This window comes from Podarcis muralis, chromosome 1, assembly GCF_964188315.1.
Source record: "Podarcis muralis chromosome 1, rPodMur119.hap1.1, whole genome shotgun sequence".
Taxonomy (NCBI): domain Eukaryota; kingdom Metazoa; phylum Chordata; class Lepidosauria; order Squamata; family Lacertidae; genus Podarcis; species Podarcis muralis.
Window position 1 is genome coordinate 115,375,865 of NC_135655.1, and position 18,218 is coordinate 115,394,082.

Here is an 18,218-nt window from a genome sequence, read left to right on the forward strand (position 1 = left end):
GAATAGGAGTTCACTTTTTGAATAATAAGAATCATATGTCGGGATGGGGGGAGGCATCAGGATTTTAGAGATGCTTAGGTGGGGCATGCCCCCCCCAAAAGTTTGGGAACCACTGATCTAAAGTCTCTGGGAATCCAGTCGTTGACCCCTCACAAAGCTACAATTCCCAGAGACCTTAAACTACAGTTCCCATGGTCCTTTGTGAGTGGGGGAGGGGGAAGCCATGTGCTTTTATTTACTTATTATATTTCTGGGCCTTTTTTCTTCGAAAGAGCTCGGGGTGGCTGGCGCACGGATGCTTCTCCTCCTCCCCACCATTCCGACAACCCTGTGCTGCCGCGAGGTTGCGGGTGTTGCCCAAGAAGCGGGTTACCTAAAGAAAACGGGACTTTTTCCCCCCCTCAGAGAAAAGCGCGGCTCCTTCCGTAGAAAAAAACACACCTTCATTTGGCCAACTAAACCAGAGAGCTCTTGTGAAAAGACGCCAAGTGCCCTGGAGGCGAGCAAGCGGCTGCTGCGCGGAAGCGAATCTCCAAGGCCTCTGGTTTGCTTTTTACTGCAGCAGCAGCACAACAAAAAACACAGCAGCTGCTGCTGCCTCGGCTGCCGCCGCCGCCGCCGCCATTTTAAAAGCAGCCTTTTGCGCCTCGGACGCGGCGGGGCGGGTTTTGGCGGGCAGGCCCGCCTCTGCGCTGAGCTCACGCGCCGCCGGCTCCGTCCCACGCGCGCTGCTCCCGGGCGCCCAGGCGACAACGGCGCCGTGGGCCGGAGATGCCCGCCTTGCTTTGCCTGCCGTTGCTGCTGCAGCCGCCATAGGGCGAGGGCAGGTAAACGAGGGAAAGGGGACCCCCTACCTTCCTTCTTTCTCCTTCCATAACCCCCGCTGCTCGCCCGCTCCCAAACAGCAACAGGGAGACCCCGCTCGCCTCTCCACACGCCGCGCCAGGTTCACCTTGGACGGCAGCCACTACTACGAGGGCAATGGGAGACTGAGAGAGCTGGGGGAGGGGAGGCTGGAAGCAGAGCCTCCTGTGAACACTTAGGACCTTATTATTATTATTATTATTATTATTATTATTATTATTATTATTATTATTATTATTATTATTATTATACCCAGCGGGGCCGCCCCAAAGTGAAGCCACCCCAAAAGGGCCAGCGCGCAAAGACTTGAGACTGTATGACTTTGCATTTGCCAGGTGACTTTGCATTTACGGCGTTTCTGGGACGTGTCTGCGTGTACGGCTTTTATTGGGGTCGGTGCAGTTGTGGGGCGACTCCGGCCCTCTGGTTCAGGTTGCCATGTGGCTGCGTGCGCGTCTTGCGTCTGCGTTTAGGGGTCTCCCTTTCGGGTTCGTCCGCCGGCGCGCGAGGGCCGCCGCGTCTGGCTCAAACTCTCCACCAGCAAATCGCCCTCTGGTAAACAGGATCCCATTGGCTGCGGCGCGTCTTTCGGGGTGGGTGCAAGGCCTTTGCCGCGGGCGGATTGGCGGCGACCCTTTCCCTTTAAATCAAGTAATCGCAGCCCGGCAGCGGTTTGCATCTCGGCCCGGCCTTTTCGCGCGTTGCAAACCGGATAAGCGAAGTCGTGGGCGGTGGGGGACAATTTACAAGGCATTTGTGTGGTTTCCCTTTAAATCGCCCTATCTGCGCTTGAAACCAACCGAAGAGGTGGTGGTGTTGTTTTTTTTGCAAGAAGAGAACAGCTGGGTATCTGGTTCCATAAGGTGATGGTGAATATCAGTTCCCCCTTTTACAGATAAGGGGAAACATGAGTTTTCTTAAAGTCGACAGAAAGTTAGGTGCATCCTGTTCCTATTTAAATCAGCAGATGAATTTTTTGGTGGGTTGCGTAGTTGTTTTTCACCACTTTGGGGGTGTAATTGCAGCATTTAGTCATAACTGGGGTTAACGTGCAGTAAAATATTTTGTTATGTTCTTCTTCCAAACTGCAACTGCAGTTGCAATTACTTGGTCTTAGGGTAGTGTCTTAGACTTTAAAATGTTTGACTGCTTTTGATACTACATAAACCATGTATAACAATATACCACATTGACAAGCATTCCTTCCTATATGTGAGGCAATATGCTTGAAGTGGTGCATGTGTGCCTCATCTGAAAAATGAAGCAAGCATATTTTTCTTTAGAACCCTCCTTTGTTTGCATATCTGGATTTAATTGGGCAGCCAATTAAAGTTCATATAATCAATCAACCATTCTTTCTTAACTAGGCAGCAGCCCTACAAATAATATTGATAGCATTGTGATATTATACTTCAGATATTTAGGTGGTGTTTTGTTTTATTTATTTATTAATGTGGCATGATTTCAGTGAGACTTGCATGCTTGATCATAAACAGGGCTGTTTGTGAATATCACAGCATATCACCATCTGGTCCATTGGCACTGTTTGGATACAGTGTATAGAACTGGCAAATCTTTTTAGGGTGGTTGTTTTTGTCAGCCCAGTTCAGTTCAGCCTATTTTCTCGAGTGGCAAAGTAGAAATAGGAATTTAACCATTATCTTTACTGGAATTGAATCATTTGGGGGCAGAGGCACTGAGGCGGCTAGCTGGCTTAGAATATGGATCACCTTGTGTTTTGCATTTGACTGGCCAAAAATATTTGTACTGTTGATTGGTCCACTATTGTTAAAGCACTACCGTTAATGAAAATAGCAATAAAAATAATCGTCAAAAGGTTTGGTATTTATACTAACTACTGTTAGCTGCTGTTGTGAACCTTTTTTATATAAAAAAATCTGTAATTCAATCCCATCCATTATTATTATATCATCATCATTATCATCTTTGTGCTAGGTTTGTAAAGCAGAATAGTCTATGAGAGTGTGACTGACTGAACACTCTGGTTTTTTTATGGCCAATTGAGGATATGAATTTGGTCGTGGTCTGACCAACTAGGTTTTTTGGCACTCATGCCTTATTGCGGTCCTATTTTCGCTGTGGTCTAAACCACAGAGCCTAGGGCTCCCCGATCAGAAGGTCGGCGGTTTGAATCCTTGCGACGGAGTGAGCTCCTATTGTTTGGTCCCAGCTCCTGCCCACCTAGCAGTTCGAAAGCACGTCAAAGTGCAAGTAGATAACTAGGTACCGCTGCGGCGGGAAGGTAAACGGTGTTTCCATGCGCTGCTCTGGTTCGCCAGAAGCGGCTTAGTCATGCTGGCCACATGACCCGGAAGCTGTCTGCGGACAAATGCCGGCTCCCTCGGCCTATAGAGCGAGATGAGCGTGTAACTCCAGATTCATCCGCGACTGGACCTAACGGTCAGGGGTACCTTTACCTTACTGTTATAGCAGGTAACCGGGGTGGGGTGGGGTGAAGTTACGTTATGATGTGCTCTTAGGTTTGCTCCCTGACTGCTGTTGGGCGAAGGTTAAAAAAGACGACACCACAATGAAATAAAAAAGATAGGCAGTAGCATTCTTGGTATACTGTATTTGACCTTGGTGGCCAGCAGTCACTTGGACAAAACATGACTCTGAGAGGCTTGCCCCACATTTACTAACCATGGAGGAAAGAAGATTCAGTAGGAGAATTTGGCAGCAGTCTACTTCCACACCTGTCCTTTGGCAAGACTTAAGTGACGACTGGAACCTTAGATTCATAAGGGCATGATGAATGAATGAAAATGGACAGGTCAGACCTTTGCTTTGTCAACAGAATTAGTAAGGAAACCTGATGTTTACTCAGGCCTCCTATTTGTTAAAGAGATTAATGTTAACCCTTCACATCTGGGGTGCAAATGTTAGGAGCCTTTCTGAGAACTTCATATGATAATACACAATTTTATGTGAAAGGTGTGACTTCTGTAACATTTGACTGTGCTATTTGTATACAAGCCAGGGGTCTAAAGATGGTTGTTGCCATCTGGGGAGAATAATATTTTTATGATTGTTAGGCTTTGTAGATGTTTTTTATTCTCGTTACTTATTTCTTTTAAAAATCTCAGATAAACGTTTTTGTATTGTCATGTGACTTAGGTGCTTTCAGAGAAACAATGATGGGCAAAGAACTGTTAAGAGTTTTGAATTAATAAAATTTGAGATTGCTTAATTTGAGGGAGGTCCTATGATGACTGCTATTGTGGTCCCCCCCCCTTTATTAACCATCTCAAACATTAAAATACCTTCACAATAGCACTTTTTTATCTGTCTTGTGTCAGGGTATGATTGTTTGATCACCAGATTTAAAATATGAGGTGACAATTGTAGAAGGTTTTGCTTGGTTTACAAGAAGCCTACAATTTATGCCATGGGTAAGTAAACTAAGGCCTGGGGGCCGGATCCGGCCCAATCACCTTCTAAATTCGGCCCACGGATGGTCCGGGAATCAGCGTATTTTTACATGAATAGAATGTGTCCTTTTATTTAAAATGCATCTCTGAGTTATTTGTGAGGCATAGGAATTCGTTCATTCCCCCCCCCCCCCCAAAATATAGTCCGGTCCCCTACAAGGTCTGAGGGACAGTGGACTGGCCCCCTGCTGGAAAAAAAGTTTGCTGACCCCTGATTTATGCCTTTAAAAAATCTCTCTTGAGTAGGGTAACAAAAGGGTAAAATTATGCAGCTAGCTTCCTCCTACAGAGATTTTACTTCAGCTTGGTTGGAAAAAGCTACATTCAATCAGTGTATCTTCCATTAAATAGCAGATAAATTTATCTACCAAGATTCTTTTGTTGTAGAAACATTGTCCTCTTTGACATTTCGTATACTTGGCTTACGATAACATTTTAGGGCATGTTGTTTCAGTTTGATATTTGCCCAAAGTTACCCAAATTAAAGCCTAACAGACATCTTAAATGTGAATGAGACAGAAATGATCACCTTTCTCTAACAATCAGCCCCCCCCAAATATATATATTACTATTTGTGAATATGCAAATAAAACCACAGTTTTCTTCACAATGGAAACTAAATACAGACAGACTTTTGGTGCTGTACCTACACAGTTTACACAAGAATCTCTGCTTTGCCCATAATCATGAATCCTTCCAAAGCACAGTTGATCTGCATATTCCTGAGTACAGTCGTACCTTGGAAGTCGAATGGAATTCATTCCGGAAGTCCATTTGACTTCCAAAATGTTCAGAAACCAAAGCGTGGCTTCTGATTGGCTGAAGGAAGCTCCTGCAGCCAATCGGAAGCCCCGTCGGACGTTCGGCTTCCAAAAATAGTTTGCAAACCAGAACAGTCACTTCCAGATTTGCGGCATTCGGCAGCCAAAAAGTTCGAGAACTAAGCTGTTCGAAAACCAAGGTACAACTGTATTCACCTATACTGTATAGGGAATACAAACTGAACCAGCTACAACATTTTGGGGTACAGCCACACCTCTTAAGAGGAATGTTCTTCAGGATTCCAGCCTACAATGCTGACATGGTTTAGCCAAAGGGGGACAGCTGCCCCCCCCCCCAAGATTAAGTAAAACAATAGAAATACAGTGATGCCTCTAGTTACGAACTTAATTCATTCCGGAGGTCCGGTCTTAACCTAAAACCGTTCTTAACCTGAGGTACCACTTTAGCTAATGGGGCCTCTTGCTGCCACTGCACCATCTCAACATTTTCACATTCCATGGCTCCTAGAATCCACTTGGCGTGCTTGGCCTTTGCTGAGCGGTTTGTTTGTTTGTTTATTTATTATGTACAGTGGTACCTCGGGTTACATACGCTTCAGGTTACACACTCTGCTAACCCAGAAATAGTGCTTCAGGTTAAGAACTTTGCTTCAGAATAAGAACAGAAATCGGGCTCTGGCGGTGCGGCGGCAGCAGGAGGCCCCATTAGCTAAAGTGGTCTTCAGGTTAAGAACAGTTTCAGGTTAAGAACGGACCTCCGGAACGAATTAAGTACTTAACCCGAGGTACCACTGTACAACCTTATGTATGCATGCATGCAAGGAGTGCTCTAAATATATAGCTCCCCTATCTTAATTTAAGTGGGCTGTGTTTTGCCTTCAAACTCATAGGCATTCTACCACCTGAATTGGCAATTAGAGGAAACAAGTGGCAACCTGTAACAAGAACAAAGGTTGCACGGCAACCTAACGCAGTAACAAGAACACTCCTGTTCTTGGTGCCATCCAGACCTGTGGGGCTCAAGCAGGCCTCTTCTCTCTCTCCACCCTTTTTATCTTGGAGGGTAATCCCAACCCTCAACATTCTGTGGCCTCTGTGATATTATTTTGCTCCTGTGGATCACCAACATGCCGCTGTATAATGAACTGCCCATACAACAGTGACATGGCAGTTTGGCTGAGAGAAGCACAATTTGCCCATCTGCAGCAGCTTATAATAGCAGCTAGCCAGCCAGGTGCATCATGGGAATGGCAAGTTTCCTGCATTTTCTGTGAGGGAAGATCTTGCTGATACTGCGACGCCATTAGAACTGGATGACCAGTGCATCTTCTTGTTTGCCCTGGAGATGCATGTGTGGCTGAACATGTATAATGTTCCCTTTATTATGTGATAAACGGTCTTATCTCTACACTGAGTGCATGACAAATGATTGTATTATGGCTTCTGCTGCTGATGAAGTCCAGAGTCCTTCTCCTTGCACCCACCGATTTTGATTCTTCAGTATGGCATGCTTCAGTGACCTGACATCAAATCTAGAAATGATTGAAATCATAAAACTTGCTGAAATAGTTTGATTATAGGAAAACAGAAGAAAAAATAAACTTTTGAAAATCATGTTTTGGTATTTTAACATAAATAAAATCTAGACAAACTTTTTTTTTCTTATGGAGAAGTTGTGTTATCTTGCTTAAGGATAACAGTTCTTTAGATGTGCTATCTTATCTTTTCTTTCAACGGAATAATATTTATTTCGGCTCCCTATTGGCCTTGTCTCCTACTTCCAGTTCCCTTTTAGGGTTCCTGTTTCTGTTCCATTTTACTGCGATGTGAGGGGCTTTCTCAATCTTACTGCAATACAATAACGAACGCTGCCTTCCTTGTTTTACAGATCAGAATCCACATGCTACGTTTTCAGAAGCGCTGAATGAATATGGATATTTACACGTATGTCAGCACAAAGAATCTCTCTTCTTCAGCCAATATGTCCAATCTGCTTTCAGGCAGATTTGGGTACCAGCTGAACTTCACCAGCAATTCTCCTTCTATGTCAATAAGTAAGCTTTTCCCAGCCTTGTTACAATGCTTTGGCATAATCCTTTGTGGATATATAGCTGGAAGAGTTAACATTATCACATCAACTCAGGCCAAAGGACTCGGAAACTTTGTCTCCTGTTTTGCACTCCCAGCTTTATTGTTCAAAAACATGGTTGTACTGAATTTTTCCAATGTGAATTGGTCCTTCTTATACAGCATCCTTGTTGCCAAAGCATCAGTGTTCTTCTTGGTCTGCATTTTAACACTGTTGATAGCTACTCCTGAGAGGCGGTTTAGCAGAGCTGGACTGTTTCCTATTTTTGCTACTCAGAGCAATGACTTTGCACTGGGCTATCCTATAGGTAAGAAACAAATTTACATATTTTTTTGTTTGTAATGAGATTGTTCCATAACACTTTGTGCCTTAGGAATGCATAGTGACTTGTTTGCATTGATGATGTACACAGTGCGTGCACTGTTGTTACAGCTGCTAATTTGTGCTTTTGAATTTGAGAAAGAGCACATTCTGTTGCACTATGAGTCGCATGAAGCAGAACTGATGAGATAATAATAATAATAATAATAATAATAATAATAATTAATAATAATTAATAAATAATTAATAATAATAATTTTGTTATTTATACCCCACCCATCTGGCTGAGTTACCCCAGCCACTCTACTAAGCAAAGCCAAGTACTACCCAAGTAGTTGTTGTTGTCTGTCAGTTTCACTCAGAATTGTTCAGTGAGAAGGCATGTTTTCAATGTAAGGTGTTCTTGGCAGCACTAGAACTTTTTCATTTCTTTACCACCAAAAATTGATCCAGTTGAATACTTATTTTTCTAGTTCTTGTGTTGATTTTCTGGGGTGAATGGCAATAATGTCCACCAGTAGGTTGACAGACTAAACATTCCCAGTGGGAATGACTAGGAGAACCCCCCCCCCCCCATTCATGGAAAGAGTTTGCATTCTCTGGAAGGTTCAGCTAATAGAAAGAGAAGTCATTTTTGGTTATTCCCCCCCCCCCCCCGCAGCCTCCCACGCCATTCCCTCAAACTGCCTGGAGCATGTTTTTAGGTGGCAGAGTGGTCTGCAGGGAGAAGGGAAGCTGAAACAGCCGTCTGTCCTCTTCCACAAGCGGTGTTCCATCCAAATCTATGTTAATATGGCTAAAATGGGAAGAGTTCTTTCTTTTAGAATCTGTATCCAAGATCACCCTTTAGTACCGTATTTTTCGCCCTATAGGGCGCACCTAGTTTTTTTTGGGGGGGGGGAAATAAAGTGGAGAAAATTATTTTCCCCCCCAGGTGCGGGGCTGGAGCGGGGGAAGCCCGAGCTTCCCCTGACCCCAGAACAGGCTGCTATCCGCAAGCCTAGGGAGCCCGGTGGGAACTCCCGCTGGGCTCCCCAGGCTTGCGGATATCTGCCCGAAGCCCGGGGCGCGAGAGGGATCGGTGCGCACCGGCCCCTCTTGCTCTCCAGGCTTCAGCGAAAGCCTGCAGTCGCCCCATAGGAAGCACACACATTTCCCCTTCATTTTTGGAGGGGGAAAAGTGTGTCCTATAGGGCGAAAAATACGGTAATTTAGTTCAGGCAATTATTTTGTATCCAGCAGTTACTTTCACTTGCTGTGATGCTTGCTTGCTTGCTTGCTTGCTTGCTTGCTTGCTTGCTTGCTTGCTTGCTTGCGTCTAAGGTCTTCACATACAAAGATTGAGAATGTTTGGCTCCCTGTCACAGAGAATTGGTTGGATGCCCCCCCCCCAAAAAAGAAAAAGAAAACCACAAGCAAGGGTTGGAAAAGTGGCCATTGGCACTGTTCTGCAAACATGTACACAAAGGCTTATCCAGTGATATAATAGGAAGGTCCTATAACTGTTCTCATGCTTTTGGTTGGGCAGGAAGTTGCCCAGCCTGTACAACTTGCTGTACAAGTGGATTAATATATTGGGATGTAGTTTCATTTTTGTTGTGCAATATTCTAGAACAAGTAAAGCAAATAGTTCCATCAGCAAAAATTCCTGCGCACCTTTGGATACAACTCATGCATGCACCTATGGTGCTGTATACTATTGGAGAAGTCATTATGCCTCACTGAAAACCCTTGTTAGGGGATAACTCAGGATTGGACTTTTAGCATTGTTGGCAATATTCAGTTGATCCAGCAGAAAGAGGCTGCCTTGGAGCCAGTTCAGATGATGACTGCTTTTTGTGAATGGCCTTGACACAGTTAAATTGATTGATCCCTGTTGAGTTCGATGCAATTTCGGCAGCATGCCTGCGTATAAAACTGTAGTTTGAGAGGCTTTTGGCTTAGTGAGCAGGTGAATGTTTCTGCTTGTGTCCAGATCCTACCAGCTGTGTTCTGCTTTTAAGAAAGCAGAACAAAAACAAAGCTTGCAAAGTGTATTGACCCAGGATGTGTGGATCCTTGACTGTTTTGATCAAAGAAGCTTGAAGTTAATTCCAATTCATTCTTTTGTTTCTGGATTTTGTTTGTTTGTTTTCCCCTTCGGCTAGTTGGATTAGTTGCCATTAGTGCTTAAGTTTAAGTGAATGTGATTAAATCACTTCAGCAGAGTGGTCATCAATGAGACAGAATGATAGGGAATTTTAGAAATCAGTATGAAGTCAGTATGCCTAATTTGTTCCTGCACCTGCTAGAGATGGGGGGAGAGAGTGGTTTTTTTCCATGGGATTGAAGCTTTATACTTAAAAGCTGAGTTCAATAGAATTCTGCATGCAGTGGCGTTTCTGCATATGTGCAGAACTGCAGTCTGCAGCCTTGAGTTTAGTTCAAAGTGTGTGTGTGTGTTGCATACACTTCAGAAGAAACTACAGTCATACCTCATGTTACTTTTGCTTCATGTTAAGTTTTTTCAGGTTGCGTCCCACGGTGACCCAGAAGTACCGGAAAGGGTTACTTCCGGGTTTCGCCGCTTGTGCATGCGCAGAAGTGCTAAATCATGCTTTGCGCATGTGCAGAAGCGCCAAATCGTGCCGCGCAACTGTGCAGAAACGGTGCTTCAGGTTGCAGGCTTTTCATGTTGCGAACAGGCCTCCGGAACGGATCCCGTTCGCAACCAGAGGTACCACTGTAGTGAATTTTCTTCTTAACATTGACCTGATTTAGGTGGCTGGTATTCTGCTGCCTTGTAGAATATCTTTGGGACAAGAAAAGACTACGGAGGAAACCCTACACAAATTCAAAATGGAGCTCCTAAGGCAGTTGGTTGGCTCCTTCCAGCAACTCCTAAAACCACACTGGTGCCAAACACATTGCTCTGCTTTCCTTTGGACCACATTGGCAAGGTCTTGTCATCTAGCCAGCCCAAGACCGCCTTACTCACTGCCCAGGCTTGCACCCTGGGGAGGTCACTTTGTTGTTGCTGATGCAGCAGTTTGACTTAACTCCTGGAAATGCAATCCATTGTTTCTCGAAACTGACAAAAGCCAACAGCACAGTTCCTCTGTATTCTGAGACAGAGACCATCAAGCAGTGGTCCACATGCTCCACTCTGCTGATCTCTGGAGCACTGATGGAACACTCAAGAATCTGTGTGGCTCTGTACTTATTTTCTCTGGCAGCTGAGAACGAGCCCCCTCTGTGACTCTCATAACATGGTGCTGGTTTTGACAAAGGCAGTGTTGAAAGAGAAAAGCAGCTCATTCTGTGCTCTGCTAATACCCCTCTGCAATTTTCAAGTGGTCCATGCGGGGGGCGAAATGTTTTAGGACCGGTTCTCATGTTCTCTCTCTGCCCCACCCTGATTTAAGAGCATATAAGAGCTAATCTGTTTTAAAAGATAATGCTTTTCAGCTGGGAGAGGTAAGCTGAGAGTCCTTGAATGGCGCAATGCGGCAGAAAACATTGGCTCTGCAAATCCCGTGGTTTTTGACTCCCATCATTAAAAGGGACTTAACAGGTCATAGTTAAACATTAGTTAGGTGTCCTTTAAGCACCACATACCATAAGTAATTCTAATTACGCTGAGTGGCGAAATTGTAAACAAAATGGAACATGGGACTTTCTGAGGGAGGAAAATTGATTTTTGAGTATTTTAGAAATCCAATACAGCTAGGAGTTTTTTCAAGACAGGTGAGGTTTTCCGTTTTTTTGCATATAGGGCCTGACCTCTTCTCCAAAAATTCCCAGTGAAGTTGTTTGTGTCAAGTTTGAGAATATGCAGACGACTTGTAAGATATGAAACCTGTTGCTACAAACATAAGTGCGGTTTGAATCCCTGTGGCTTCCTTTTCTGGATTTCTTCTACCAAATAGGGGAGCACTTGGGATTTTCTCCCTGTGTTTGCAAAGAGGGATAAGAGTTTGGGTTTGGATTTGATATCCTGCTTTAGCACTACCCGAAGGAGTCTCAAAGCAGCTAACAATCTCCTTTTCCCTTCCTCCCCCACAACACTCTGTGAGGCGAGTGGGGCTGAGAGACTTCAGAGAAGTGTGACTAGCCCAAGGTCACCCATCAGCTGCCTGTGGAGGAGCGGGGAATCGAACCCAGTTCACCAGATTATGAGTCCACCGCTCTTAACCACTACACCACACTGGCTCTCGCAAAGACACCAAATCTCTGCTTTGCCATTGCTACTTCTCCTTCCTTCCTCTTTGCATTTGACTGTATCAGGGCATTCCCCCCAAATCTAAATTAGGTGGCAACTTGACTTTTGCACTCAAAATACCACCTTGCAACTAATTAAGCACATGCATGCAAATGATTTTAATTTGCATACACCTTCTTTTCTCTATACAGGAGTGTAAAATGTAGATGGCAAACTGTTGTGATAGCTAGAAAAACTTCATGGGCTGCTGGATAGTTTTCAGGCACAATCTTTATATCTCTATAAGACTCGCCTATAGAAATGTCCTCTCTCATATAAAACAGTGGCAGCTCGAGGGGGTGGCCTTGGCGTTTATGTTACAGCCTTCTCTATGGTAGTGTCACATTTTACTTCCTGCTTGGGGAGGCATGCTGTTGTTGCTTTCAGGAATTTTTGACATGCCCCCCCCCCCCCCAGTACAGTTTTAATATGTTTGCATTGTTTCCTTTAAATATTTTGTGAGCTACATTGAGCGTTCGGTTGCAGTTCAGTGACACCGTAAAAAATGTTATTTAGGTTTTGGCTAGAGGGGGGTGCCTTTTGCTTTCTGTCAATGCTTTCAGCCTCATGTATTCCTGAAGGACCTTTGTGCGAAAGCAGCGAGGGTTTCTGGGCCGACGCTTGTCATCTTCATGCCATAATGTGGCTTGCTAGCATGTTCTGTTACCATAGATGCCCTTTTCTCCTCATCTCCTATGCTTCTAAGGTGGCACCTTAAAAGGGCCAGGCTATATGCAGTGCTATATTTATTTAGCCCAAGGCTTCCCTTACTCTCAACTGGTTCAAGGTGAAGCTTTACCACTTCTTTGTGTGTTTGAATAGCAGCTGATACCACAGCCTATCACCACCCTCCATGCTGTGTACCTGGGCTCCCTAGTGCACATTTCATCTCAGTCTCGGTGTGTGCTTCATACTGTCTTTTATATTACTTCTTCTGCTGTTGTTTTGCAGTTAACCTTGCACCAGCTTTGGGATAGCACCTGTAGTGTTTTAGCAGGCGTTCTGCAAAGCTCTTTCCTGCAAGAGCTTAATGTCACCAGAATAACTGCCTGGGATCTTTTATTGCCGCCACATAATCCCTGCAGATAAGGACCCACAACAGAGTCACAGGTTAATAAGCCAGCAGCAAATGCTTGAACTCTGCCCGTAGATTAAACAGGGTTGTGAATAGTTAGCTAAGGCAGCAAAATTTCTAGGACTTTTCAGTTGCCGATCTCTTTACAGTCCAGTAGCACTCTTGAACGTACAGATGGGTGCATAAAGCAGATGTGGTTGACAGAAGCCAAGTGGCCCTTTCCTTAAAGCTTAGTAGTAGCTTCAGATGTCTGGTTTAAAGATCAGGGCCTCATCGATGTGTCCCAGATTTGTATGGACCTAAATCTGAAAGACGGCATTCACACATGCAGGAGGCAGGAGCCTCTGCGGGTATTGCATTTTGTACCGGAAAGCATTCTATTAGATTGTGACTATTTGTTCATGGCGATGGGACGGATACAGTCCAACGTTTGGTATTTTATTCCCGCTTGGACTACTGCAATGCGCTCTATAAGGGGCTACCTTTGAAGGTGACCCGGAAACTACAACTAATCCAGAATGCGGCAGCCATACAGGTGACTGGTAGTGGCCGCCAAGAGACGATATGATACCAGTCCTGAAAGACCTACATTGGCTCCCAGTACTTTTCTGAGCACAATTCAAAGTGTTGGTGCTGACCTTTAAAACCCTAAACGGCTTCGGCCTGGTATCCCTGAAGGAGCATCTCCACCCCCATTGCTCAGCCCAGACACTGAGGTCCAGCACCGAGGGCCTTCTGGCGGTTCCCTCACTGCGAGAAGTGAGGTGGCAGGGAACCAGGCAGAGGGCCTTCTCGGTAGTGATGCCCACCTGTGGAATGCCCTCCCATCAGATGTCAAGGAAATAAACAACTATTTGACTTTTAGAAGACATCTGAACGCAGCCCTGTATAGGGAAGCTTTTAATGTTTGATGTTTTATCGTGTTTTTAATATTCTGTTGGGAGCTGCCTAGAGTGGCTGGGGAAACCCAGCCAGATGGGCGGGGTATAAATAAGAAATTATTATTATTATTATTATTATTATTATTATTATTATTATTCATTATCATCCTGATTGTAGTACAATGTGAATGTGGTTTCAACAATGGAATGAGGGCAGACCTAATGGGAGCAAGTTAATGGGAGTGCTGGATTGTTTTTCAAAGTTCAGGGGCAGTACCCAAAGCTAGTAGACTCTCTAAACGTAGGGTTATGGTGTCAAGCCCCACATTGGGCAAAATATTCCTGCATTGCAGGAGGTTACACTGGATGACCTTCGTAGTCCCTTCCAACTCTGATTCTAGTCCTAGTCAGAATAGACTTGTTGAAGTTCATTGTGCATGGCTAACCTAGCTTCATTAATTTTGGTTGGTCTGCTCTGAGTAGGACTTAGTCAATGTTAGAAAATCAAGATCTATAAGCTGATTGCCTAATGGCCCCCTTAAACCAGGGTTACGTTCGCCATAAAGGAATATCTAGGCACCGTCCACCTCCACCCCCCAGTGAAAGTGGTTGTTATTATTATAAAGAAAAATAATCTCAAAGTGGTTTACAACACATTCAAACAATCTAGAATAAAACAAATCCATGCTTCAAGGCAAACATTTCAGATCCTTCTCTTAAGTGACGTTTTGCTTCCCCCATATTTATTCACCTACTTAATTCATATAGCTGCCCCGTAAGCAGAAGTACTCTAGGAAGCCAGGGTAGTGTAGACTGCTGGACTCTGACCTGAGTTCAAATCTCCTCTAAACCATAAAGCTCACTGGGTGACCTTGGGCCAGGCACAGCCTCTTAACCTACCTCACAGGGTCGTTGTAGGGAATAACCAAGCCGGGGGTGGGGTGTGAACCATGTACTTCTTAGAGAAAAGGAAGGGATAGAAATGCAATCAATAAGCTCTTCTGTTTACCTGCTTCAGAAAGCTGGAGGGGCCAGCCAGATAGATAGGGCAGTTGCCAGCCTGGCATCTGCATCTAGAGAGCTCCATGTGGTCACAATTAGACCCACGCCAGTCACAAAACTCGTCTGGTGCCTGTGGGATTTCTAACACTAGACTTAGTTGCATACAATCTTCAGGATCTGAGCAAAGGGAGTGCATCAGTTTACCGGAAGAGCAATCTAGTATGGAAAGATTTTAAGCCATTCAATGTTGTCAACACTTTTTCCCCCTGCACCTAAAAACAAACTGTGTTTTTGTTGTTGTTTCAGAACTATTTTTACTAATGCACATTTGAATCAGTTGGTTAATTGTGTCAATTTTAGTCAAGCCGTTAAATCAACTGATTTCTTTAATCGCGCAGTCAAAATAACTTTTTGAAGTTGCTGTGCAAGATAAAACCACCCACTTCATATTGCCTCTTTCTTTCTTTCTTTCTTTCTTTCTTTCTTTCTTTCTTTCTCTCTCTCTCTCTCTCTCTCTCTCTCTCTCTCTCTCTCACTCTCTCACTCACTCACACACACACATAACGCACATAACGCACATAAAATGATTGCTTGCTTGCTTGCCTAAGAAAGCTCTCCTGCATGAACAGTAGATTGTGGATGAAAATCTTTGGATCTTGGCCCATGTGACTTTCAGAAACTGCATATATTTAAGAATAGAGTGATGTGTGTGGGTGTAAACATTTCCATTAAAATCCTTGTCAATAATTCTTTTTCCATCTCTCTCTCTCTCTCTTGTAGTTGAAGCTTTATATCAAACCACATATCCAGAGTATCTCCAGTACATTTACCTGGTTGCACCAATATCTCTTATGATGCTAAATCCCTTAGGATTTATCTTCTGTGAAATCCAGAAATCGCGAGACAATCAAAATCTCTCTCACAGCAAAATCAAGATTGTGGGACTTGGGCTTCTTCGAGTGCTGCAGAACCCAATTGTGTTCATGGTCTTCATAGGAATTGGCTCAAACTTCATTCTTAAGCAAAAAATCCCCGAATATTTGGAAAACTTCTTTGATGGACTTGGCAGCTCGTTTTCTGGCTCAGCACTCTTTTATCTGGGCCTCACAATGGTGGGCCAAATAAAGAAGCTGACGAAGGGTACATTTGTTGCACTGATTCTTCTCATCACAGCGAAACTGTAAGTTTGATTCCCTCTTAATCATTTGTGTTTCTCTTACTTTCGGTATTGTGTGCATAGCTACTCTCATAGGATAGAAGCGGTATGAAATTGGTGCAGGAATGGTCTCCAACATTTATTTTTCCTGTTAACTGTTAGCATTTTGGGAGTACATATTAGGCTGTTTGGGGGACAATTCTTATACCCATTGGGTTGTATCTGTACTTTGCCTTCTGCTAATGAAAAGATTCCTTCCATCCACAGAGAGCTTTTGATCCAGTAGAGAGGGATCCTGTGGACGGAAGGGTGGGGAGAGTGACTTCTTGGCCAACCTTCTTCCAGCACTTCCTCCAACATGGTTGTGTAAGGTCCCCCAACCTTCTGGAGCAGTGGAGGTGCTAAAGGAGGAAGTGGCAAAATGATTGAATTCACCAAGCATCCGTAAACTGTAATTAAGGAGATCACTCTGTAGGTGACTCAACATCTACATCTTAAGCTGCAGCTGATGAATCACCTGATTAATATTTTCACAAGCATGACTACTTAAAACACACAGGCAAAATTTAAAGCAGAATTCCTATATGTCCTTCCAGCATGACACTTAAGTCTCAGTGGGTGTTAAGAGTGTTTAGAAACTTTGCATTGAATTGTGGCGAGTAGTGTGTTCAAAACATTGACTTTGTCTTTTCCTGCTGTTTCATTCCAGTATTCCTTACGGCTGCATTTTGAGGCTAGAAAATAGTAAGATTGGCGCTGGGTAATTTGTGTTTCCTTTTCCCCTTCTTTGTTGTAGGCTGTTGATGCCGCTTCTATGCAGGGAAATGGTGGAACTGTTCGACAAGAGCGACAGCGTGGTCAACCACACCAGTTTATCAAACTATGCATTTCTGTATGGTGTCTTTCCATCAGCTCCTGGTGTAGCAATATTTGCAACTCAGTTCAACATGGAGGTTGAAATTGTATGTCTCCTGAACAATTAGTGAACCAAATGTAAACTTAGGGCAGACCTAAAAAATTGATTTTGTTGGGAATCTCAGGTGAGATATCCACACAGTGGTGGTTGCTCCCAGTACCAATCACCACACAGAAGCTGAGAAAGGTTTAGATAGGTTACTGTTGCAGAAGATAAGGCTCAGTAAAACAGTTCTGGATGTAGATATGGATATAGATATAGATACAGCCTCTAGTTTCCCCCCGATACAGATATTTACAGATACACGCAAGTACAAAGTATCTCAGTTGCTCTATATAAGTTCAGAAATTCAAGACGTAACATTGGACAAGTGACAAGCAGCTAACTGACTTGCAGAGACACAGCGCTGAGCAGACATGCATTAATCACAGATAGAGTCAGGGCACTGGGCTGTTACCATGGCAACTGGCCTGGCTGACACCGCACCAGCAATTAGCTCATTCATGGGGTGTTTTATGCTCGTGAAGAAAATTAACACCTTCTCGTGTCCCGTTACTCCCAACAGTTTTTTCTTATACAAGCGTTCCTGGCTTCTTAACCCTGCTCAGAGATTAAGGGCCACAGTTGTTAATAATAATGCAATATACACTTGTGCCTATTGATTTCACTGTGCCTAAGAACATTTAGTTATGTGTCAGATTTTGGCTTACATACACAGTAATCTGTTTTGTTCATAGTAATGAAACATTACTGGTTATTTCTACTTCATGCTTTTTGCAGACGTTCAAGGGTCACTTAACTGGTTAAATTTTATTATTATTTATTTAACAAAGTTTAAATACCACTTGATTGAGGTAAAGCATCCGCATGAATGTTGAAATTATCAATATTTGAAACGCCTTAAAAATGAGTTCAAGGCATTACTATTAGCATATAAAGTCCTTGGCAGCTTTGGACCAGTTTATCTGTGAGATTACCTTTCCCCACCTGTGCCCGCTCGACCACTCCGATGAGTGGAATTTGCACTAATACAGGTGGCTCATAATACCTGCTCCACATTTGTAAGAACTCCACCGTTCTTTGGAACTCCCTGCCCATTGATATCAAGCCAGGCGCTTTCATTGGACTATTTTCGGCACCTGCTAAAAACATCCTTGTTTAGAAAACCTTGCATAGATGCTTAACAAGTTGAGATAATTTTAATCTGTTTTAGTAGTTTAACTTTAGTACATTTTAAAGCACGGTTGTGAATTTTTCTCGATTTTACTCTTTTACCTTTTTGCAAAGGTAAAGGTGTTGGGGTTTTTTTTACAATAAGGGGTATTGGTTGTTGTTTTTAGAATCGAGTAATCGGTATATAAATTTTATGAAACAAATAATAAAATATTACTCCAGTGGTCTTCAACCTTTTCATACATGCACCTTTAACCCATTTGTGGA

General features: G+C 43.7%; 1 protein-coding gene across 4 annotated transcripts in view; it reads left to right on the forward strand.

The window, feature by feature from the left end:
• Nucleotides 1-654: 654 nt before the first annotated feature.
• GPR155 (G protein-coupled receptor 155) overlaps nt 655-18,218 on the forward strand; it is a 35,153-nt gene continuing 17,589 nt past the window's right edge. For 2 of the 4 annotated variants that reach the window (XM_028749291.2, XM_028749300.2), the window contains exons 1-4: nt 655-827; nt 6,987-7,494; nt 15,487-15,886; nt 16,659-16,824. In XM_028749291.2, the coding sequence (XP_028605124.2) occupies nt 7,023-7,494; nt 15,487-15,886; nt 16,659-16,824 (1,038 nt within the window). In that variant the 5' untranslated portion in view covers nt 655-827; nt 6,987-7,022. Of the gene's footprint in view, nt 828-1,567; nt 1,728-6,986; nt 7,495-15,486; nt 15,887-16,658; nt 16,825-18,218 lie in introns of those variants that run through there. The other 2 variants (XM_028749276.2, XM_028749286.2) reach the window with 2 other exon arrangements.